General features: G+C 35.8%; 3 protein-coding genes, 1 long non-coding RNA gene and 1 pseudogene across 5 annotated transcripts; 3 read left to right on the forward strand and 2 right to left on the reverse strand.

Annotated features, from left to right (window-relative positions):
* Positions 1-298: 298 nt before the first annotated feature.
* On the forward strand, positions 299-8,254 carry LOC142552345 (uncharacterized). 2 transcript variants are annotated; one of them, XM_075662098.1, is made up of 10 exons: positions 299-2,170; positions 2,253-2,393; positions 3,436-3,529; positions 4,214-4,292; positions 4,475-4,597; positions 5,919-5,996; positions 6,629-6,732; positions 7,049-7,136; positions 7,217-7,315; positions 8,034-8,254. In XM_075662098.1, exons 1-10 carry the CDS (start codon positions 433-435, stop codon positions 8,124-8,126), a joined length of 2,637 nt encoding a protein of 878 aa, XP_075518213.1. In that variant the 5' UTR covers positions 299-432; the 3' UTR covers positions 8,127-8,254. The 2 variants fall into 2 exon arrangements, with proteins under 2 accessions (XP_075518213.1, XP_075518222.1); XM_075662107.1 differs by having other exon boundaries at positions 3,445-3,529.
* Positions 8,255-9,024: 770 nt separating this feature from the next.
* Positions 9,025-10,029, forward strand: LOC142552379 (uncharacterized). Its single transcript, XR_012821745.1, has 2 exons — positions 9,025-9,145; positions 9,667-10,029. It is a non-coding gene; the product is annotated as an uncharacterized LOC142552379 (long non-coding RNA).
* A 1,141-nt stretch (positions 10,030-11,170) lies between these two features.
* Positions 11,171-17,752, reverse strand: LOC142552373 (3-hydroxyisobutyryl-CoA hydrolase-like protein 1, mitochondrial; annotated as a pseudogene).
* Positions 17,753-19,232: 1,480 nt separating this feature from the next.
* On the forward strand, positions 19,233-21,350 carry LOC142520134 (malate dehydrogenase-like). The gene is made up of 7 exons (XM_075623134.1): positions 19,233-19,431; positions 19,593-19,751; positions 19,833-20,008; positions 20,180-20,454; positions 20,570-20,705; positions 20,874-20,985; positions 21,086-21,350. The coding sequence occupies exons 1-7, from the start codon at positions 19,293-19,295 to the stop codon at positions 21,178-21,180; spliced, it is 1,092 nt and encodes a 363-aa protein (XP_075479249.1). The 5' UTR covers positions 19,233-19,292; the 3' UTR covers positions 21,181-21,350.
* An 89-nt stretch (positions 21,351-21,439) lies between these two features.
* Positions 21,440-23,922, reverse strand: LOC142520141 (squamosa promoter-binding-like protein 7). Its single transcript, XM_075623145.1, has 3 exons — positions 22,995-23,922; positions 22,796-22,917; positions 21,440-22,093 (listed from the first exon to the last, which is right to left on the reverse strand). Exons 1-3 carry the CDS (start codon positions 23,573-23,575, stop codon positions 21,630-21,632), a joined length of 1,167 nt encoding a protein of 388 aa, XP_075479260.1. The 5' UTR covers positions 23,576-23,922; the 3' UTR covers positions 21,440-21,629.
* Positions 23,923-24,607: the final 685 nt, after the last annotated feature.

Here is a 24,607-nt window from a genome sequence, read left to right on the forward strand (position 1 = left end):
TTTTGGAATGCTAAGATAACTCAATACATCATGGCATTTGACAGCAGTTTTGCACTCTAGCATTACATGAATTTCAGCACCAGAAATTCACAAAATCGAAGGTGTTACTTCATAAAAGAATCATCTCTCTTCCTACGTACTTGGCCCCCTCGACCAGTCTCTGCTCGTAGTTCATGTTTTCGCCGGAACAGCGACAACCGACCGCGGCGGGAATTTGTTCGTTAAATGTGTGAGAAATTGAAAATGGGCCGTCATGGTACTATTTGACCGGGCCAAAAGGTGTTCTGGCCCTAAACAAAGATCCGCGAAATGTACTTCCTAAACCTCAATTTATGACAGGCACATTTCCTTTTCTTCTACCCCTAAACCCCAAAATTTAAAAAAACCCCATACCCCGCCACCGCCGCAGAGCAGCCGATATCCGCCTCAACCATGGCGGGGACGGGCTTTGGCTTCTCCACAACTTCCTCATTTTCATCTTCTTCGTCGTCCCCTTCTCCCTTTTCGTTTGGCTTTTCAAACCCTAGTTCAAACCCCACCTCAACCACTTCCGCAATTTCCTTCGGCGTTGGGTCGGGAACGGCATCTTCCACCACCGGGTCATCTGCAACCCCATTCGGAGGTTCCTCAATCTTCGGCTCGTCGCCTGCCCTCGCCTCCAATTTATTCGGGTCTTCTACCGGTGCAGGCCTCATATCAAATACATTTGGATCATCTTCTGCATCAGGTTCGACTCCAACATCCAAATTTTTTGGATCTGGGACGACTCCGAGCTCTTTCGGATCTTCTGCTTCAGCAAGTACTTCCAATTTCTTTGGATCCTCTTTATCTGGTTCGGCGCCAACAACAAATATTTTCGGTTCGGGTTCTGCACCCAGCATGTTTGGGTCTTCTTCTACAGCGGCTTCCACCTCTAGTCCTTTTGGTTCATCATTATCTGGGTCAGCCTCCTCTTCAAACTTTTTTGGATCAGTGCCAGCTCCCAACATTTTGGGGTCCTCTTCTGCGGCTCCTGCTTCAATTCCTTTTGGATCCCCATCTTTGGGTACGGGTAATACTGCTAACGTGTTTGGGTCGAGTTCTGCTGCTGTGGCCGGATCACCATCGCCTTCATCATCACCATTTGGTACCTCAACATTATTTGCATCCCCTGCTCCGGGATCTTCAAACTTATCTGGGTCCAGCAATGCCCCAACTTCTAACCCTTTCGGATTTTTCTCTGGAGCTTCTAATAGCAGTACCACCACACCGTCGTTTGGATCTGGTCTAGCCGCATCGTCCAACCTATTCGGATCGTCTTTATCATCATCAAATACCGCAAACACTGCTCCCCTGTCCGAGTCAGGTCCAATCCCAGCGTTAAATGTGTTTGATGGTAAGTTCCCAGCTGGAGGCCTATTCGCCCCCTCCACACCTTCATTTCCAACAAATGTAGCATCAGTGGGAAATACACCATCGTTTGGATCAAGCTCTGGATCAAGTTTAGGCCTTTTGGGTTCCTCTTCGTCCATGTTTAGTTCTTCTCCAGTTACCTTGTTCGGTTCGTTAAGCTCTTCCTCCTCAGCTACATCATCCCCATTACCTACCAATGCTTCAAGCTCAGCTTCTTCGGCATCTGGATTTTCATTTGCCACTGCATCTAGTTCTCTCGGAAATGCACCATTATTTGGATCAAGTTCTGCGTCAACTTTAGGTCTTACGGGTTCCTCCTCATCCATCTTTAGTTCATCTCCAGCTCCCCTGTTCGGTTCATCGAGCTCTTTCACCACAGCTACATCATTCCCCGCACCTACCAATGCTTCAAGCTCAGCTTCTTCAGCACCTGGATTTTCTTTCGCCAGTGCATCTGGTTCTCCTGGATTTTCGTTCCCTGCAGCATCAGCTGCTGGCCTGGGAACTGCTGCTACTACACCCGCTGCTTCATTTTCAACAGCGCCTACTTCTGTTTCTTCTGGTTTTTCATTTTTAAAGAGCACTACCAGTTTAGCATCAGGAGCAGCTTCATCATCGACTTTGCCCAGTTTTGGCACTACAGGGTTTCAATCCTCCACTTTAACATCGCCTCTCTCAAGTGTGCCCACATCAAAAGCCACTGCAGCTGGTACCACCCCTTCAGCTACAACTGCTTCATTTCTATCTGCTGCTACCGCATCTTCTACTGCTAGTTCTGGTTTGACCTTCCCTGTTTCTATTGGTACTGTTCATGCAGTGTCCACGACATTGAATATCATTTACATCTGCTCCATCTACAGGTTTTACGGGTTTCGGCGGTGCTAGTGCGCCTGCATTGTCATCTGGAGCTTCAAGTGCCTTCTCTTTATCTTTGAAATCACCCATAGCTGCATCCTCAGTGTCATCTCAACCACAATCGGTTTCTACTCTGCCTTCTCAAGGTAAATTTCTATTCTCTTGATTGGAAATTTTTATACTTGTGCATGTCAGTCCAAATTCAATACATACCAATTTCTTGATGTTGCATTCTTGTAATATAGGGCTTGTTGTTTAACTCTTAAGAATCAGAGCAGTCGAGGAAGAATAATGTTGATATATTACTAGTAAATCTTCGACAAGAGGAATGTTTACTTGGTTTAGTTATTTGAGCTCTTGCTTGTTGCACCTTCTTTTAAGTTTTAGCGGAGTAAAGAGAAAAATGCTGGGATATTGGCGGATTCTGGATTATTTGATCTGTTGGTTTGCGTTGAAATTGTAAAATGAAGAGTTTTTTCTATTATGGTGTTAATTATTTTTTTTAAAGCTTTAATAATTTTGTGTTGGATAATTTGCTAGAAATTGGAAAATTAAGGGTTTTCTATTATGGTATTAATTATTTGTTTTAAAGTCTTGTGAATATGCATTAAGTTCCTTTATATAATTTGCGAGAAATATTTGAAAACCTACATTCAATGGATGTTTATCCTTCACTTGAACCCTTTTTTTATATCTTTATGTATTTACTATTATTATGATGAAATCTTAATTTTCTTAAAAAATAACATATTTTGAAGGTGCCATTGGTGAGGATAGTGGTCATGATTGTACTGGAATTTGAAGTCCAATTATTCGAGTAGACTGCTAGACACGTAAAACCAAAAATTTGGGTTTGATAGGCTAATGTAGGCTCCATCGATTATTAAAAGCCTAGCACAGGTGGTATCAAGTCCTTGAATACTTTTCTTTTGTCCTGTGTAGCAAAATGATGACAATGAGCTTTGATTAGATAAGCTCTTAAAGCTTTCAGTTTTGGATGCTATAAATTGAGGGAATACTTGTTAGATATAAGATATCTCACTAACAGAACTTTCTCATTTTTTCCTTTCTTTTGTGTGTCTTTTTCAATCATGATGTACTCGCCCATATATTTTATATGAAGCTGGTGGTAATTAATACAATACTTCCCTTGTTGGTTTATTTTAGACTGTGTCAATGTATTTGTAGGTGCTCAAGGTGTGGCTTCAACAACTCCGATAAGTTCAACTGCCGGTTCTTCTGCTCAAACAACATCATCCCTTGTTGTATCTTCAAGTAGTGGGTCTGTATGTCACACTGGTTCTATCATTTTTTTTGTCTTATTCACTACAAAGTGTATTAATCATTGTGATGGAGCTGCAATTTTCAGGATGTTCCAAACTTGCAATCCCAGTTTTAGATAGAATCATGCTTATAATCGTTCTTTTTGTTGTTTCTTGGTGGTCAATTTTTCCTGAAAGATATTATTTAACATATAGATTGGAGACCCTATATCCAATCACTTTGAAAGAGTAGATAAAATACCATTTTAATAGTCTTACTATCACACAAAAAAAGTAATATGTTCTGCAAAGAGGGGCATAAAATGTTAAGATACTAGACAAACAAATACAAGCACGCAAACACAATATCGGAGTTTTTAGTGGTTGAATGAAAAGTTTGAATTCTGTGGTTTATAAGATTTGAGACCAAACTCTGGTTCCTATCCTCTCGAACTTAAGAATGAGGAGTGAAGAGTAGATTTCCCGCTAACACAGGATTGGAAGCCGATAGATAGTTAACAGTTTCCCAGTTGGATTACTAGCACAAATTTACCGAAGTAGTTATTGTAAATTAAATGAATAACTCATAGCAAAAGTTATTTGGTGCTTTATTTAGTAGATCAAATACTGGAAACATTTTGTACAATAGATATATATTATGTTTTAAACATTTATTCTCTCCTTGTATTATTCTTGTCTTGTAGAACTACTTCAACAACCAGTACAGCATTAGCCTCTGCACCCAAGTTACCGTCTGAAATTACTGGGAGAACTGTTGAGGAGGTAAATAGTTTTTGCACAGGGTGGTGCTTTTTTTAATTTTTATCAACAATATGCTTATGTTTTACAGTTATATAAACTTTACTACGCAGAAACATAAAAAAAACTATGTTCCTATAATTTTTTTATCAGCGATCTTCTGTTTGTGTTTTGGGTCACCAATTATGTGAAAATATTTGTTGTAGATCATCAAGGAATGGAATGCTGAACTACAGGAGCGGGCTGGAAAATTTCAGAAGCAAGCTAATGCAATAGCTGAGTGGGACCGTAGGATTTTGCAGAATCGTGATATTCTTCTCACACTTGAGGTAGTTCACTATATACCACATTAATATCGTAGAAATTTTTTCTCAGTAATGTGATTCTATGCCAATGTTTATTTGTTTAGTTGCCTTTACATTTAGCCTTAATTGGTGGGGTTTAGTAGTATTGCCTGTCAGTATTTGTTGGATGCATGTGCATTCCCTTTTTCTATTTATTATGTATGCTGTATTTGTTTTTTATGTTTTCTACCTTAAAGATGCTGTCTGTGCACTTCAGTTTTTAATTCAGTCACCTGGTGTATGAGGAAAAGTATTTTTTTATACAAGTCTTCTCATTTACTGTATTTCTTTAACTCATGTACATTTCAGATAATTTAAATGGGCTCTAATTGCTACCTGATTGATTGTGGATGCAACTAAAAGAAGTTTGTGATCCCCTAAAAAGCTTCAATTCCGAGATTAACTTAATCTGGAACTTATAGAATGGCTTATCCAACTGAATTTATGTTTGACTAGGTACAGGTCAAAGCTTATAGAGTCGGACAGATTCCCATCTAGTTCGTGATTTTGAATATTCAAGTTCATTGTGTTAACTAAAAGACAGTTTCTCAACTTAGTATTATTTGTTTCTTGGAAAAGCATTAATGGTTTTTTTAAACAAAAAATTTAAACTAGTAGACTTGTGTTCTCTCAAAATTTACTTTTGTCAGTTACTTTCTTTTACTGATATTAAAGGTTAATTGTTGATCATGTTCATTTGAGACCATGTGAATCAATCTCTTGGCAAAGGTCTATTAAAAACACCAAAAGAAAGTTACAATCTACTTGAAAAATCCGAACGATGATATTCAGTTAATACATTCCTGATTAAAAATAATGAATATGGTTATGATATAAAGTTGTACGTTCCAACTTGACACCCATAAACCTAATGTTTTTGTTCTGTGGGTCTATCTTTCTCTGTTTCTGAGGGATATGCACTGGTCCAATGCCCTCAATTACCTTACTGATGCACTCATGTCCGTTCTTGAAGTCGTTTTTTATATTGGCCTAATATCAGGCTTTTGGATCCGAATGATCTATTTTATTTTTCACAATTTTGAACTAAATCGATGTCATTTGAAAGGGCTACTCGATAATTGTCTGCTGTCTGTGAATTTTGTTGCCTTTCCACACGGTCTTGTTTGAAGGTCGAACCGCTCTTTTTGTTTGTCAAAAATTATATGTCCGGATTCAGAGTGTCAATGTGCATGTGCGATTGATTTAAGAATTCATCTTATGGACTTTTTATGTTTATCCTTAATTTTAGCATGTATCATATTTATTATTGGCGCTGGTGAATTTAACTCTTAAAATTTTGAATTAGAGTGAAGTTGCAAAAGTTGTTAAGACCCAGGATAGTTTGGAGCGGCAGTTGGAGCTAATTGAAACTTATCAAGATGAGGTACCCACTCTTATTGTTTTATGTAGTGATGGTGAAGTTTGTGCTTTGTTTTAATAGAAAATGATTATATGGGATGTAAGTTTACTTTTGAATATTCCCAAGTGTGATACGTTCATAGTGAATTTTGCCTTTTGTTTTTCTCTTTTGAGAAAAACTTGGGACATATTTTTATATTTACTGAACCTTTTACAGCAATTAATTACGGATTTAACTTTTTAGAATTCTTGGTAGTTGGTAACATATTTTCCTGTGTAACTTAGATTTCATATAAAGTGGTGTTCTAAATTTCGGGATAGGCGGCCGCCTAAGCGCTGGGCGCCGGCCGGCTGACCACACCGAAAATGTGATAGCCGGCGAGCCTAGGCGCCGACTAATCGTCTAGATGCCGCAGGCTTTTAAGATTCTAAAAGCCCAACAATAAAAAAACTGGTGTCTCATTTGTTGACTTGTCCTAACAATTAAAAGCCCAGTTTTATGGGCCATGAGGCCTAAACTAACGTCCAAGAGGCAACAAGAAAACCTAGTATGCGTCCTGCGGTCTGTAGATCATTTCTCCTGTCGATTTTGTCTAGAATGCTGTTTGCGTCAGTTTCATAACTAATTCTTGCTTTGGTTTCTTCATTGGTTGTTAGGTTGACAAAGCCTTGGAAAGTATGGAGGAAGAAGCCGAGCGTATATACAGCGAGGAGCGTGGATTACTGCTTGATGACGAGGCTGCATCTACCAGAGATGCAATGTGAGAACTCCTTTTGCGTAGTTCTTGTATATTCCTTTTAACATATGTTTTGACTGTCTCCATCTCTCATCTCAGTTTTTTTGTTTAAAAACATTTCTCAGCTCGAAATTTGAAAATTGTCGTTGGGTTATTATGAAATTTAGCGTTACTGTATCTTAGGTCTAGCTGTTAGATGACCGATAGTTTTAATGCAATGAACCTTTGAGTCATCGGGCATCAAATTACCTTCCAAGGCTTGGTGGCGTTAAAAAGTAGTGTTGATTTACTGTTCATTTTTAGTCTTATACTTTATTTTTATTATTCTTAATGATTGCAGGTACGAGCAGGCTGAAATGATAGAACGAGACCTGGAGCATATGACTGAACAGATTAAATCTATTATCAATTCTATTAATGCCAACAAAGTGAGTACTTTTACTTTAAATGTGTTTTATATTCTTAAAAGATTTGAGTAGACAATATATAACTGATATTTCAAAATTAGGGTGGAGAGCTTGATGCCACGGATGGAATGACTCCACTGGATGTCGTTGTTCGTATCTTAAACAACCAACTGAGTTCATTGATGTGGGTTGATGAAAAGGTAAGTATCTTAACTCTTATTCTTTTTCAGATGCTGTTGGATTTGTTGTGAACAGCAAATACCACCCTTGTTAGTATATGGTGAGCAAAATTTGGTGTTTTTCTATTGTTCAATATATATTTTAATTACGATATTACCAGGAATTTGTGTGGCAATTACAGTTAAAATTGGTATCCGAATTTTCGCTATTCATTTCAAAAGAAGTTACAACTTACAACAATCACTGACAAGGGGCGAATAGCGTTTGGCCTGTTTGAAGGCTGGCTTCATGTGGAAGTGATGGTGTTTCTGGTTGACCCTTTAATGGAAACTTAAAAACCGAACTATTGAAGCTAGCAATCACAGAAATCATAAAAAGAGGGTTCTATGTGCGTGTGCGTGCGTGTGTATTATACACACACATCGACTTTCACAGGTCTGAGTGACAAAATTTGTTTTTTTTACTGTTTTATCAATTCTTTTCCTTTTGTATGTGTTGAAACTTCCAATTTAAGTTTAAGTGGAAAATTTCAATATTCTTCCATTCACACATTTCTTTACAAATATGGAGCCAATTAAAAATTTCATGTAATGCAGTTAATAGAATAAATATCCCATTAGTTTGATGTAAGAACATTTTAAACCTTGACATGCCCCCCAGTATTTGCTGTCTCTCAATTTTTCTATCATTTCAAATTTGGAAATTATGTATTTCTGATGGTTTGTGTAACATTGACAGGCGGAGGAATTCTCTTCACGTATCCAGAAGCTCGCAAACCAGAGTTCAGCTACAGAGCACGAATTGACGCGGCCAAAGCTATGGTTGAATTGAGATGTAAATTGTTTAGACGTCGTGTATTTGATGGCTTCAATCTATCATTTGTATCTCAAAAAATGTTTATCTGAAGATGTTCAGATTTCAGATCAAGGATGATATGTGATTCAACCAACTATTTATTATTTCCTGTGCTAGAATTAATGTGGGGGGAAAAAGAGAACTGAAATTTTGGTTTCTTTTATATCGGAAATATTGATGTGATATTTAAACATCGACTCGACGTCATGTCAACGTAACATAAATGCTGTATAGGTGTGACTTGTGGTTTTACGTCGAAAAAAATATATAATTGCGAACATAACAACAATAATTATCAAAATTTAAAGTTAATAATATAAAACATGTAAAATTAGTATTGTAGTTTTTTGTAGTATAAAGAAAGTCGCAGATTTGACTTGAGCTAAGTACGATAAAGTAAGTAATAAACGATAGTCTGTTGAGCAAAACCTGAGTTCTGTTTGGATTCAAGTTTTGTAAATGTTAGCCTTCGAAATGATTAGCTGATGTAAGAATTCTATTCATATGTTGTAATATATATTTTCGCTTGACTTCAAATTTACCAACACAATCAGCATACTTGTCTTGACTAAGTTAAAGATCATTCTCTGAACGAACACAAATTGAGAGATGAAATAAACATAACATTTAACACACATCACAAATTTCAAGATTCAAATGTTGATAGTTGATACAAACAAGTCCACCAGCAAACACGATAAGATTGGAATTTTTTGGGGGATTCTTTCGTCTGTGAGATTAACTAGCATTAGCTTCGGGTGATGACAACAATCAGCATGATAATGATAGAGAGTAGCAATGACGATCGAACTTTCTCTTCCAACAGATTCTCGAGCTCTGAAGCGGGTTTATCCTTGGGAGAAGATTGGATCATCTCATTCACCAGCAATCCAAAGCTTTCAGCTAATTCCAAAACCCTTGACCTTGTGAAGTTCAGGATCCACCTCATGATAAGGGCTATTATGTCTGGTTCTTCTTCAAGGCAGTTCAAAAGTGTCTTCGTTTTTGCTGCATGGATAGAAATGCCGAGAGTTCAATAACCTAATTCTTATCATAAATGCGGTCCACTTGTTTAGGTAATACCGAATTCTGATGGAGTTTGACTAACTAATGCATCTCAAATCCTCTAATTTGAGAGGTTTGGTATCCTTTTATCAAATCCTTCAAGTCAAATATGGTGCAAAATGACTATCAGCAACAATAATTTCAAATGGACAACATTGATCAACTGCTCTGGAATCAAGACTTTGAACATGATGAGGATTGCGGATGAAGATCCTGGGTACCATGTTACATAACGTAGACAACAAAAAATAAAACAAGAAAAGAAATCCAAAAAACATAGGTCACATAGATCTTAGGTGTTCTCTAAAAATGTTGGTTTTCTAGTGGATCTTGATTCACTTCAAAATAGCTCGCATCATAACATTTTATACCTATTAGAATAACGTTTATGTCAACAAAAGAGAGCATGTGCAAGCAAAATGAAACTACATATATAATAAGAATAATTTAGTTCAAATATAAAACCTGCAAAAATAGAGCCTCGTAAATCTTGGACTGCTTTGTTACTCTGTATAGCCTCCCAAACAGCTTTATCAGATGAAATGGAGGTAACCGTGTTCTATGCAAGAAATCAGTTTCCTCAGTAACAGAGAATATCCAAGATTTAAAGGAGACTTGAAAGAGATTTTTATCACATTTTCCTTCCATGCAAAACCATTCTCACCCTTCACATTTTAAATAAATTAAAGTTACTTCAGATGTCACGAAATGAAAAAATGGACGGAGTCATAATCTGCTAGCAGGGAAATGATTCCACTTCACGTTCTTCTTCATAGGCAAACATGAAAAATGATGTTTTTCCATTCAAAGAGAAGATGCAAACACATCCAAATTTAATTGAGAAAAAGGAAAAAACAAGTAGAAAGAAGAAACGAGTGTCTCAAAGTTCATTTTTCGAATACAAGTGACAAGTTTAAATAAAACAACGCGTAGTTGAAAATCATTTATGTTGCACAAAACCAAATGATGTTCAATGGCTGTCAACTATGCATTTTATACACTTTCATAAATTGAAAACATGATGATACCCGAAAAGCAGGCTCTACTTGCATGGTAGAAAAAGCATCATGAAATTTCGCATATCCAGGAGACTGCAGCATATTAGTCTGATCGAGGCGATACAGCAATTGCTGAACCCCATCAAGCTCTGATTTAGAAGCAGAATGGGTGTTCACAAACCTAAGCAAATCATGATATGACAAATACATCATTAAGTTCATGAGATGAATGCAATTAAAGGCAAGATTCAGACAATAGTAATCAAAGAGACTTAAAAATCAATATCATGATCTCAAAAAACCAAGGACTTGGACACATGGTTCACGTAAAAACTAGTTCTACTGTATTTTGTGGAATATTATATTCCGCAAACCACATATTTTGTCGAAGTCTTAGTATTATTGGAATAAAATAAATCTAAGAAGTATATAAACAAGAGCAATCCATCCATCCCACCATGTCAGCCTAATAAAATAGCAATCCAGACCAATCTGTACCGACCATTTCGCATCAATTGAAACCTAGCCATGATGTAGCCCAGAACAATCATGCGTAGGTTCTAACCTTTTTAATTTCATCCTAGCCAACATACGGCCGTGCGGATGGGGCAGAACCAGTGTAATGATCAGGACAGTCACCTCTCAAACTTTAAATGATTTTATTTTTATATAAACGCACGTATCACCACACAGAATAGTCCCCACTTGCAAGCTTCCATTCCACCCAATTATGATGGTGAGCAAGCAGTTGATGGTGGTCGATCACCTCGAAACTAGAATAAAAATCTAAAATTTATTTTCTAAAACCCACCAAAAATGTATAGCACCGCATCTTGTAACTAGAATGAAATCTCAGTTAGGCTAAATACGCAGATTTTGATTACTAAACAAGAAGAAATTCCCAGCTAATTGCCCAACATTACAGCCACTCACCTCTGGAGATCGGAAATCGCCCTTCGAACCTCGACACGTGATGGAACCGGCCCGAATACACAATCACCATTACTTGGAACAACAGCTTCGAGTGCGCCTTTATCAGAGGTTTTCCCGATGATAGGCTCCAAAGAACTCGAGTTCTCGGTGTCGGACAAGAAACCTCCTTCCATGATTGAGAACTTTTGGGGATGAGAATGGATATGTATGCCAGCAAACTCTTCTTGCTTCCCTATATTTGAGTAACAACATCATTATGGTTTTTTTTAAAAAAACTATTATTATCATTATTATTACATTACGATTCGATCCAATCTTTATATAGTATTATCCAATAAAAATCCAATCTTTATATGAGCACATTATGTTACAACTCCCGATTTTGTAATCTTGATTTTGAGGTGAAAGCGGGTACGAGGGCCAGTTAGATTTTTCTACTTCGTCTGTCATATCCAATCTGAATGTTGATTTAAAATCGAGTTAAACACTAAATCAAATTGATTAAGGCTTTATTTAATTAATTATCAAGTACATAAGCAGAATGATTATTAAATTTGGGTTCACCAACCAGAAAGAAAAAGAAAAAGAAAAAGAAATGCTTAACCAATTAAAGCAAAATAATGCACAGTGGTCCAAATGTCTTGTCACACGACTTGTGTGATTTCAGAAGAATTTTGGATCTCCAAAATCTAAAAAGAAATGGAAGAATAGTATAGTTTATGTACTTTCCGAGTATATCATAAAAATGCTTCTCTTTGCTTGGTGGGTAGCTCAAGTTCCGGCTCAAGTGAAGAAATTGGAGAAAAAAGTATTGGTCAACCATGTCTTGTGATACATGTTCCAAGCTTGGAGGATCCCACTGCATGTTTTACAAACAAATCACATGTAAACGGAGGAAATGTAGTTCTTGTTTATCATAGTGGTACTAGAGATTTAGATAAGCGAAAAGTTTCAAGCATTTATATGAAAAATGATGCCAACGAGTTATAAACAATCAGTTTTACCTTTGGTGCGAAATCTTTGTCAACTAGCTTTGCCCGAACACCCTAGCAAGGAACATGGAAAAATGACAATGGCCCAAAATGTTTGCGGCTAATGAAACGGAAACTGTGATCCCTTGAACATAGTACCTCACAGAAGTCATGGCTTATCTGCCCCGTGATTCCTTGTACGGACATTCTATACTCACGAACAAGACACCGGTCAAGAGTTTGAAATCGACCTTCACGTATCTGGACCAGACATTGATTCAAATAATGAGAAAATGACGGAAAGGAAAACGAGAAAAATAATGACAAAAGTCTATTGAAATGAAAACAAGGAAAATGATGGAAGGGACTTACGGATCTTAAGGAAACCTTCAAGCTCAATGGCGCAGCTTCTTTAAGTTTATTCAAAGTTGAAACACACCATGCATCATTTGTTTTGGCAGCCTCGTTTTTCTATAAAAGTTTATAGCTTAGAGTTGCAGGAAATACTGTATGATAAATTTAAGTACAAGCAAGTTTAAAACCCCCTTTCCAACGTTTGAGATTTATATGCTCACCAATGATTCAATTACTTCTTCGACTGTGTCGTGACCGAAACATCTTTGACAGTTTCAATCCTAAAGATGAAATGTTGAAGAGACAAATTGAGTAATTGGGAAACCGATGAAAATAAAAAAGATTAGTCTAGAGCTAGAATTGCATAGCACAGTGTATTAACACCCTTTCCCAGTGGAATTAAAGTAATATTCAACAGTCAGCAGAACATAATCAATGATAAGCTTAATTGAATTGGTGTTCATGGGACCGATCGAGCTTCAACGGGAATCTAACTAAGACTTGCAAGAAACAAATACCTATGAATTACACTTGTTTGATCTAGATGAATGGGATCCCTGTGATTTTCTAAAGAACTTTCAAGGACAGAGGGACAATCTGTTACCAAGTTTCCAAGTTGTTCTTCAATTAAAGGAAGTTTCTGCAAGGATAGAGGATGATGAGCAATGCAATTTAATTGCATTGAATCCAGTGGGAAATGAAAAAGAATATGAAGATCGACTTTTTTTAAAAAAATAAGTGGGCCTGACTGTTAAGTTTCTCTCCTGTCAGAGCCACGTACTCTCCTGTAAACGGAAAATATACAGATTCAGAGGCTCAATCAGCTGCGTGATCAGTTAACATATCGATCAAATGGGCATGAGAACAAGAATAATAATTTTCCTGCACATTCCCGTACATACAAGAAGATATAGACATGTCAAATGAATAATAGAGAAGAAGAAAGGAAATGTGAGATTGTCCAACCACCGGTAGCCCATTATGTGTCATTTATTCAAACTGTAAACCAAAAGTTGGCCGACATGATGTTCTTTTGATTATCATACATAAAATCATAAAATTTGTAAATTAAAGAACAATATCCTACAAAGACTGCAATTGACTGGTAGATGATCGAAAAATATGGGTGATTCGCATCTATCTCAACAAGCTAACAGCGGACTACGAAAGGTCAGTGATCACAATTTGGGAAAAAACATGATGAACACTGATGAAACACACAAAAGTTTAAAAATTACCCAAATAGCCAGGCAAATGTGAGAGGTAAAAGGACGCTCCAGCATCTGGATTGAACAATTACCGTCTCAGGAGTGGCAAAAATCTACAATTATTGGGTAGAATGGAGCTCAATTTTTTGCAAACTAGTAAAAGTTGCAATCATGTTGTGATATAAAATTCCCAGTGAAGACCTAAATGACAGCAGAAAAAACATTTTTTCAACAGCACGTATATTTTTTAGGCTCCTTGTTCCTTTATTATAAAGATAACAAATGAAGGCAGTAAGAATACTCACATCGAAGTATACTGTGGTTTGAGTTTATTTTTGTAATCAGCAAACAATAAATTCTAGAACATCACTATTTCAATGCAAGAAACATAACTGCATATGGATTATGTTCAATTTCACGGCTATGTTTTCTCTCTCAAGATTTTCATACCTAATTTGCAATTTCAGCTTCATTACATCATACGTCTATAAAAAATTCTAGCAAAAATATGTCGGAGCTATTTGAGCACCCCTAAAACAAAGTTATACACAATAAGTTAAATAATTGCCCAAAGCACAAGACCAATTGGCCTTAAAAAAAACAGGCCTCTCTTAATGAATAACGACAAAGAGGAGAATAAGAAGTTATTCAGTGTTTTGTCTTTATCATACAGTTCTATCGGTTGCAAGTTGGAACGTGCCAGGAATCGAAATTCCAGCTCCACCACCCATAGTAATCCCATTTATAATAGCAACCTGAATGGAATATAGGAAACTAGTGTAAATTCAATACAACCCAGACAGAGTAAACAATTTAGCATCAATAGCTACAAGCTGGTAAATATAGAAGTGCTATTCAACATATGTTCATGCATGGGAAAATAAGTTTTTTTTATATGGAAACATTCATTCTTCTTTATTTATAAGCAAACCTTAATTCAAATGAAAATAACACATTTCCAAATGCTGCTTATTAAGAGACAAACTTCAAGGATACAGAAATAGAGGAAGAACATATAGCCAACATAGTCCAAAAATCCATTGCTTTTTCTATGCCTGCTCAAAAGATCGAACAACGAGTGTAAAGAAATTAGTGGGAGAGAGTTGCACAAACAAGAATCGTGTTGAAGAGGAAAATGTAGTTATTTGCACTCTGAAAATTTGAAATTCAATTTATATTATTACATATATCTTAGGAAGAGAAACGATGACCTGTCGTGCAACATTTGACTAGCACACAACAAATAGATAACAATGAAGATGCAGATCAAATATACTCACACGTGGCTTCAAATAAGTATGAAGAAAGTACATAAAACCATATGCCTTCAAGAAGAATTCTTTGCACTCGTCTAGATTCCCTGTATGAGTAGGATTAGAACTTACAGCTAATTTTGCCAAAAAAAGATTAAAAAAATAACAACAAACATAGTGAAAATAAAGAGGCCATCATCATACTTCTTATATCATGATTCATGAAGAAAAATCTCACTATTTTCTAACAAAGAACTGTCACGGCACATTCTGAAACCCAAAAATGATTGCTTCATCCTGAAGTGGTCACCACATAAAATATGAGGATTTTTTGGCATATAACTAGAGTGGAAATATCTTGTTATGAATATAACTAGAGTGGAAATATCTGTCTATGCATTTTTACACCCAAATCAAGGACCCTGAATATGCAGGAAACTGAGAGTGGTTGTAGTGAAACTAATTTTCAAGTTCACGTAGAATCAGACAATTTTTTGATTAAGAAAATAAAAGAGAGTGAATCGGTCAATTTTACAATCAAGAAGATTAATGCATTATTGAATGCCCTTTACAGATGCCAATAGCAATTGTTTGCACCCACATATCTGACATGTAAAATTGTCGATTATTTTGTAACTCGATTATTTTGTAACTTGGCAGGATCTAATAAAAACCCAAACCGGTACTATAGCAACATCCAAAAACTAAATGTTCATACATAAGCAAGCAAATGAACAGAGATCATGTAAAAATTCTTAAGTTATATTCCTTCCTTCGTTAGGGGTCATGTTAAGATGGAATCTAAATATACAGGCTGAGTTTTAATCAGAACTGCCTTTAGTTTTTAGATTCACTCAACCTAATTTCTATAGGGTCCTTGTCCTCCATCCCCAAGTCGCCATGATAACTGCTAGTTCACAGAGCAAGCTAAAGGACAAAAGAATAGTGTAAAAAATAATGCATGACAATTATAGAACACTTGGTCATTTATGTTCGTAGACTACTAAAAAGAGATAAAGTGAAAATGCTGCCAACATAAACCTAGGTCCTAGAAGTTTCCAGTCTTCTTAGAACAATAAATGTAATTAGCATTATTTCTACACTCACCTTTCCTCTACCCGATGTTCCCAATTTCAGGATGAATTTATCAGTATTGACATGACTAAGCTCTCGGCCACAAAGGTATGGCTTTGTTTAATAATTCCAGGAACCGTTCCTTCTCCTCAGGTCCCCTCCCGTTTGGTGGCAAACCACGACGCAACTACCACTATCGGTAGACATGCAAACAGATGTGTGTGTGTGTGTGTGTGTGTGTGTGTCTATAGACAGAGAGCGAGAGAGAGAGAGAGAGAGAGAGATGTACCCTTTTTTATCAAATTATAGAGCGAAACAATATCTCCACCAGCACAAAATGCCCTGCCTCTGCCCTTGAAGAATTTTAATTCACCTTGGAGTTATTTATAAGTGTAAAAAACAAATGTAAACCTACAATTCTTTAATATAACACGAAGCAAAGGAAAAAAAGTGACTTCTAAGAAGTCAAGAGCCTGGACACTTGAAAGGAGGTGTACCTTTGAGGCTACAAATCCAATGTCAGAGTTGTCTTCCCAACTTTTGTAAAGCTTATGAAGCCTGGATACCTACATTCATCGGTAAAAACTTTGTCTTAGATAGTGCATCATAAAACTTAAATGCAATCCTGAATTGTGCTTGATTTTACCATGCACCATAATTGAAACAAAGCTTAACCTTGATCATGTAATGTCCCAACAAACATAACAATGGAGCCACATGACTCTCTTTCTCACAACTGGAATCAACAAATAAATCCTAGCAATTCACATCGACGACAGATGAAACACCAAATCTAAAACTACCACACTACCACATATCAAATTAAATCCAAACACAACCACACGATTAATTCAACAGCAAAAAAGAAGCAATCCCATTGAAGACAGAACTTACCTGGTGAATTATTTAAACATTCATCTAAAATAATCATAACAAACAACAATTAACAAAATCTGCTGACATTCAGCCCCATATTTTAAAAAACTTTTAATACTGTTTGGTTTTGTCACCTCACAGAAATTTACGACTCTGCAACCGTTCACAATTAAATCATTCCTAATATAGCTACCTCAGCATTGCTATCAGATAGAAGACAAAATCTTGTACATGGGACCTCAAGGAAGCATTTCAACAAAGACAGAAAAAGAAACAACCCTCCCATCAGATAGATAGAATTCCAAAATTTTACCAGTTCGATAGAGTAAAAAACGTTGACGCCAGCAAAGGAAACACGAATATCACAATTAGGAAACCGAAGCATCGAAAATACAAACAGCAGACGATCAAAAACTGACCATAGAGATATTAAGAGCATTGAGGGAAGAGGGTCTATTGAGAATTGCCGTTCTTGAACTAGCTTTGGCATCAACAAGCACCTGAAAGTAAAATCAAGGCAACCAAATCGAACGGGGTAAAAGAAAGAGATAGAGGGTTAAATGCAGCAAATAACAAGTGAAAGCTTACTATATCATCGGCGTGATCGTCGATGAGGGGATTGCTGGGAAGTGAACTAAGGTGTCTATATCCATAACTGGGCCAGAAACAGCTCCTCAGAAGCAAAGCAGCATTATGGCTTCGCATTTTTCTCTCGATTCTGCTGCAATTCTTATTTCTGTTGATATCCAACGTCCGAATTCAGTGTTTGTTTCTTGATTCAGCCCGGGATTCTTGGAATTAAAATACGATTTTAATGCGTTTGGAAAGATGAAAGTCAAAATGGGGTTGCTATTGGGGGAATCTAAATCTGATAAAATATCGGATTTAACTCGGTTAAATCTTTATAAAATATGTAAAAATTTAGAATGATTTCGTGAAAATTGGTCATAAAAAATAAAAAATTATTTTACTGATAAATTTGTATATATTATTCATAAATTTTAAATGTTATTCTCAGATTTTATAAAAATGTCATTTATCCAAAAATACTCATTATCAATTCACAAATATTTATATCATATATTTTTAAAAAATTTATTTCAAAATCAATTTTAAATATTTTTATATTAAAAAATTTTATAAATAAGATATTTTTATTAAAAAGTTTGTTATTTTAATAGTAAAATTTAATTTGATAAATTTATTTTAAATTATAAATTTTATTATTTTATTTATTAAAAAAATTGCTCAATTACAAATATTTTTTATATTTTCGAGAATAAATTTTTTTCTTGAGAAAAAAAATAAGAATATTTATATAAATATTGTTAATAAAGAAACCATTTTAAAAAATAACAATACAAAGATTATTATAATATAAAATAAATTAGTTTTAATGGTTAAAACAAATTCCAAATTAAATTTAAAAAGTTTACTTGAACATTCAAAATAGAAATTCAAATTCAAATCCAATTTTTTACTTATCCAAACATTGATAAAGACTTGTTTGGAGTATTGGTCATGGTAATGGATTTTCTGTTTCGGAAATTATATTAATTTTATTTATATATTTAAATATTGGATAATTAAAATTTCAATTGCTAACCCTTAATTTAATGAAATATATAAATATTTTATTTATGCAGCTTGGTCCCTCTACTTTTATTTTTAATCATCTAATTAAGGGTGTTCCTCTGTCGGTTAGGTTTTAAACAATTTATTTGGTTTGAAAATTTATTTAAATTAATAATTAAAGTATATTTTAAAATATAATATATTATCTTTTTATTAATTTTTTTTATAAAACCTTTAAATATAAAATCTAAATGTATTAAACAAATAATAATCAACTAAAAGTTAGCTAAAATATATACTTAATTCAATAAATATCATTTTATAAAATATATAATATTAAAAATTTATTACCTCAATTAAACTTCAGGTTTTTCGGTCAGTTCGATTTTAACATATATAATCCAAATCGAACCTCGTAAACTTCGGTTTTAACATCTCATAATCGTCTTAAATGAGACTTACTTTACATCATCAAACTCCATTAGCTTCACCTACAAAATTCAAACATTCGGTTTTGAGAATTTCGTAAACTTGGAAGTTGGAATGTGTAATGAACGTAATCACTTGTTTTTTTTTTTTACAAATATTTGAAAATATCTAAATTTTGAACTCTCTGCTATAAGATGTTCTTTTCTCATGGAATAAGAAATGTTATACTAATTCATGTCTTGTGGACTTTGTATTACTCTTTGATCTGCCTCGCTTACAAATAACCATATACGAGATTCTCTCGTTGATAAATGAATTCTTCCATGATTTGAACATATATATAAATGATATTGCAAGATTGAATGATACTAAATCGTAGTTTCCTTTTTAATCTTGTGTATTTAAAATGGATGATGTCCGGTTGATTGAAAAACCTCTTGTTGTTTTGGCTTGTGTATATTTATCTTGGAAGATTGTGAAACATATATGGAGTTTCGTGGAAATGGAGAAGGAACCCGTCAGGGTGCTTGTCACGGGGGCTGCAGGCATGTTGAAACTTATAATAATATTAATTTTTAAATATTTAATTTCAAGCTTAATTTTCTGTTGGAATTATCAGTATAATTTCGAGCTGAGTATTTGCATAGTTTTTGTTACCTTAAGACATGCGATTGTCTCTTAATTCAATGATCATGCTGTATAACAGGTCAAATAGGGTATGCTCTTGTTCCCATGATAGCAAGAGGAGCAATGCTAGGCCCCGATCAGCCTGTAATCATACACATGCTTGATATAGAACTCGGGGCGGAGGCGTTGAGAGGGGTGAAAATGGAGTTAGTTGATGCAGCTTTACCCCTCGTCAAAGGTATTTAACAATACTGGTTGCATGCCATTCATTCTAATAAATTACATTAATGTAACCGCGACCTATATGTCTAAATACTAGGTGTATTTGTGACAACTGATGTGGTGGAAGCTTGCAAAGGTGTTGATATAGCAGTAATGTTGGGTGGATTCCCTCGGAAGGAAGGCATGGAAAGGAAGGATGTTATCTCCAAGAATGTGTCCATTTACAAGGCTCAGGCCTCGGCGCTACACCAGTATGCGGCCCCTGATTGCAAGGTAATTAATTAAGTATATGAAAAATAAATAGGGTCGGAAGGCGCAAAATGGCTAGCTAGATATGTTAGTTATCTTTCAGTTTTTGTCAATTGCTCATACGATTTGTACAAAAAATTTCATTGAATCCCATTAAATCCCTGAATAGATAGATTATATTATTGATGTACGTAGGTGTTGGTGGTGGCGAACCCGGCCAACACAAATGCCCTAATCTTGAAAGAACTATCCTCAATCCCAGCTAAGAACATCACTTGCCTCACGAGACTTGACCAAAACCGAGCTCAAGCCCAGATTTCAGATCGGCTGGACGTCCCCGTCACCGACGTGAAAAATATCATCTTATGGGGGAATCACTCGTCCACTCAATATCCAGATGTTAACCATGCAACCGTTCACACGGCAAATGGGCACAAGCCCGTTAGAGAACTCATTGCTGATGATCAATGGTAAACCAACTGACCAATATAAGTGCTATATATATATATATGCAATTTATGTGTCGCATTGATCATGTTTACACTCATGAGTTAGATAAAATTTGATGTCCTGCTATTTGTTTAGGTTAAATAAAGAGTTTATTACCACAGTGCAACATCGTGGTGCGGCCATTATCAAAGCTCGTAAGCTTTCTAGCGCATTCTCTGCTGCCAGCGCTGCATGTGATCATATCCGGGATTGGGTTCTTGGAACGCCTAAGGTTTAATCCGGCATATTTCAATTAAACAAATACGTAGTTTTATCTAAAAAATTAAAGCATCATAATTGTCGAAATATGTAAATTCAAAGACAGAACGGCACATACATGTTTTCATTTTATCAATGACAATTTATCTATATTCTATGATCCTGGCATAATTTTTTGTAGGGCACTTGGGTGTCAATGGGAGTTTATTCCGATGGCTCCTATAGCATACCACCGGGCCTGATTTATTCATTCCCAGTTACCTGTCACAAGGGAGAATGGTCGATCGTGCAAGGTTAATTAGTTTTTTTGTCATTCCAATATATTATAACAACTACATATAAGATTAATGTGGAAATATGTTCAAAATTAAGAACACATAGAGGCATTTTCAGGTTTGAAGATAGACGAATTTTCGAGGAAGAAGATGGATGCGTCGGCTGAAGAGTTGAATGAGGAAAAATCACTGGCCTATTCATGCCTTGGTTGAGTGATTATACAGTGGTCGGGGATATATCGGAGCTAGCTATATTAATTTTACCTTCCCCCATACATAACTCAAATAATATGATTCATGTTGAAGTAATGCTGACTAATCTGTTAAAATTAAGGAGCTAGTCCTTGTTATATCGGTTGGAAAAATGCTCAAATTTAGCTCTTTATTGTTTGATTGATTTTTCATTCGCAGGCCAAAAATTAAAAGAAGATGGAAAAATCACTAATCGCATAAATTCAAATTATTTCCACGATTCCATGAACAAAGAATACAAATCCTAATTATTAATAAAACAAAAAACACAACAAAAATCTTGAATCCAGATACACATTTAAGCCTAGAATATATCCAACATTGAATATACAATGACGGATGAATGTTTGAGAACGAAATCAACCGATAACAAAAAATCATGCATATGTCAAGAATCATAAATAAACTGATTAATAACCCAAAGGCAGTCTCCACAACTCAGAACGATACTCTTGCTGATCATTTCCTCCCTTATATAATTTAGTGCTATTACCAATATCATAATCATGCGAAGAAAACATCCCAAATTCGGAACTCGAAGCCCGCATGAGATCCAACGTTAAATGTCCTCCAGTTTGTTGGGAGGGGAAGGGGCTGCTCAAGAGCCGTAGATTCGATCTGTTTTGAACCCAAAGGTTCTCCATCTGATTATTAAATTTGAGAATATTATCCTTGCTGCAGGCTAAACTGGAGGCTCGATTTTCGGCGATGAGCTCTAGCAGCGCATGGCTGCATCTGGCCGGAAGATCTGAGGAAGCAGAGATGCTGTTCCAAGTGCAAGGACTTTGGTTCGTCGATGACAGAAGAGAGAGAGCACACTCACTGCTATTAGGGAAGTGGTGTGGGTTTCTCCTGGCGGCCATCGTTTTCATATCTGCATGTATCGTTTTCATATATATGCATGTAATTTTATAGTCAAAAAGTACGTGAAAATGCGAAAATCTTATGGTACGTACATGAGGTACAGATGCAAAGTAACATAAATAGAGCATGGGCATCTTTGTAGTGCAGTACAGATGAACAATATTCAAATATACAAGAAAGACAATCGCGACCATAAAGACAGAAGCAATCCAGGGGAAAAGTGAGGAGAAGCTATTTTACATCATCCCATAGATACAAAATAAACAAAATTCACAAGTAATTTTTAATGTATTCAAGATTTGTCCCCTCACCTCAAAATTTGGATCATCCCCCCAAAGAGACCATTACATGTGAGCTAACGTGAAATTAGTACGCGTTGAGTAATCGATATACCGCAACGACTTTTTCTTGGCAAAAATCATTCTATTTTTGTCTCGCACCATTTGAATCCGCAATTTCTTACTGGGATGAATGGGATCGATTGATTAAAAATGAACAAATATCTCGACTCAAAATATGATTAACCTTCTACTTAAGGCATAGTAATAAATTTAGCACGTAAACTAGACAACTATGTCGGATTACTTATTTAAAAACTTCGTAGGAAAATTTAATATTCCAAACGACATTACAATCATAATTCAAATAAATTTTTAAAAAAAATGTTCCAAATTTTCTTCAGAAAAAATAATAACTGATGTAACGATTTTACCTTGGACGGATCTCTTAGAAAGGGAATGCTTTTGAGAACTCTTTCTTCTTCTCTCATTATGTCCTGCCAGTCTCCTTCTGCAACTCCTCTTTGATGCATCAAACTCATCCAAGGTATGAAACCTGCTAATTCAAAACAAAAACATTCTAGAAATCGTTCCCGTTATCCAAAAATAATTCGACTTTCGACCAATAATCACCTGCTACATTGTTGGCAGAATCGTTGTTCAATTCCGAGAACTACTACTTTCGGAGCTTTTGAGTGCTTCGCACAAACTTTGTGCCTCCTGTGATAATTCTTAGCATTCGCCAGCACCGCCCCACATCCCTCCACCTGACACCTAGGCACCACCGCCGAAACGGCGCCAGGTACCGCCGCAGCTGGCTCCGAGGGTTTCTCACAACTGGGGTCGCAGAATTTCCCCTTCTTGCCCGTGTAAGATGGGCGGGCGCAGCTCCTAGGAAGATACTGCCTCTTTCCCAGCTTCAAGCATGTTAAATGCGGGTCCGGGTTGTAGTAACAGGGCCCTTTACCCGAATAAAGAGATGGAGAAGACGCAGAACAACTATGCAGTCCCCCGTTCCTTTCTTCCTCTCGCAGCATCAGCGCGTCAAACGCACCAGCTTCCACCTGCCTTCCGGCTGAGGTAGGCGGCGCGTGGACATTACCACCAAGATCCCATGATTCCCATGCAGGGTTCCCACAGCTATTACTATGATGCTCACCCACACCATCACCACGGCTTGCATTGTTGTTAAGCAGAGTCCAATAATACTCCATATTCTTCCAGCATGAGTTAGTGGGTGCTTTTTCCCTTAAAATCGTGGTACCACCTTTCTTTGAGCAGCGGTGGAGGACCAGAAGTAGTTGGGGTAGTTAGCGGAAATTAAACAAATGAGGAAATAACTCTGCAGCAACAAAATTCACGGATCTGGTTTTGTTTTATTCCAAAATAGAGAAAGGAAAGGATTGTGGATTTGAAAATTTGGAGAGGAGATATTAGATTGTCGATGTGATTGTGGACCGTGATGATGGCTGTGGAATTCAACTGTGTTGTAATCCAATAGGTAATGTTCTTAAAGAGAAAAGCTGCAACTTTTGCAGACTGAGTAACGTCATGAGATGAACAGAAAATGGAGCGTCAAAATTTAGTGACAAAAATAGGTGCTTTTTTTTTTGTATATAAACGATCAATTGCTGATTGTTTTGTTTGAGTAGTCAATTCATTTATTAAATTAATTTTAAAATTGTTTTGGAATGGGTATTCGAGTTTTATTGTCATTATAAAATTAATTTCGTCAATATTAAGCCATTGATTTTGCTCTAATTTAATTTCTAACAAATTTTATTCAGTTCTTGTTATTTGCTTTTGTGATTGGGAAAAAAATATTATAACTTCTGTAGAACAGAAATAATATAAGTTATTTGCAAGATAAAAGTGATAATAAAAAAAAACGAACAATAAATATTTGGAATAATTTATAGTTATTGTTCAAGTATACTGAATAGACATGTAGCGCTTATGTAAATAATAATTAATATTACTTTACCAAATTTATATCCTTTCAATGTAATAATTATAAAATATTCCAAGGTAAATAATTAATGTTATCAACAAAAGAATTAATGTCACTCGTTCTGTAAGAAAAAAAAAACTGATTTAATATGTACGCATGTGTGAAGTGTACGTGAGCCTGTCAAATAAATTTTATAAATATTTTTCTTGTTTACGTGACAGAATCGCAGATAACGAAAAGCGTCGTGATCATATTATGACGACATCAGCAAAAATTAACTTTATTATTTTAAAAT

Source organism: Primulina tabacum, chromosome 1 (genome assembly GCF_025594145.1).
Source record: "Primulina tabacum isolate GXHZ01 chromosome 1, ASM2559414v2, whole genome shotgun sequence".
Classification (NCBI taxonomy): domain Eukaryota; kingdom Viridiplantae; phylum Streptophyta; class Magnoliopsida; order Lamiales; family Gesneriaceae; genus Primulina; species Primulina tabacum.

Bases quoted from the DNA above. Each gene is read 5' to 3' on its own strand.
- LOC142552345 (XM_075662098.1), top strand. From the start codon at position 433: ATGGCGGGGACGGGCTTTGGCTTCTCCACAACTTCCTCATTTTCATCT. The intron at 4,293-4,474 runs GTAAATAGTTTT...TATTTGTTGTAG, and splicing joins CTGGGAGAACTGTTGAGGAG to ATCATCAAGGAATGGAATGC. The intron at 7,137-7,216 runs GTGAGTACTTTT...TTTCAAAATTAG, and splicing joins ATTCTATTAATGCCAACAAA to GGTGGAGAGCTTGATGCCAC.
- LOC142520134 (XM_075623134.1), top strand. From the start codon at position 19,293: ATGGATGATGTCCGGTTGATTGAAAAACCTCTTGTTGTTTTGGCTTGT. The intron at 20,009-20,179 runs GTAATTAATTAA...TGATGTACGTAG, and splicing joins ATGCGGCCCCTGATTGCAAG to GTGTTGGTGGTGGCGAACCC. The intron at 20,986-21,085 runs GTTAATTAGTTT...AGGCATTTTCAG, and splicing joins AGAATGGTCGATCGTGCAAG to GTTTGAAGATAGACGAATTT.
- LOC142520141 (XM_075623145.1), bottom strand. From the start codon at position 23,575: ATGGAGTATTATTGGACTCTGCTTAACAACAATGCAAGCCGTGGTGAT. The intron at 22,918-22,994 runs GTGATTATTGGT...TTGAATTAGCAG, and splicing joins TTCTGCCAACAATGTAGCAG to GTTTCATACCTTGGATGAGT. The intron at 22,094-22,795 runs GTAAAATCGTTA...CGATACATGCAG, and splicing joins TTCTAAGAGATCCGTCCAAG to ATATGAAAACGATGGCCGCC.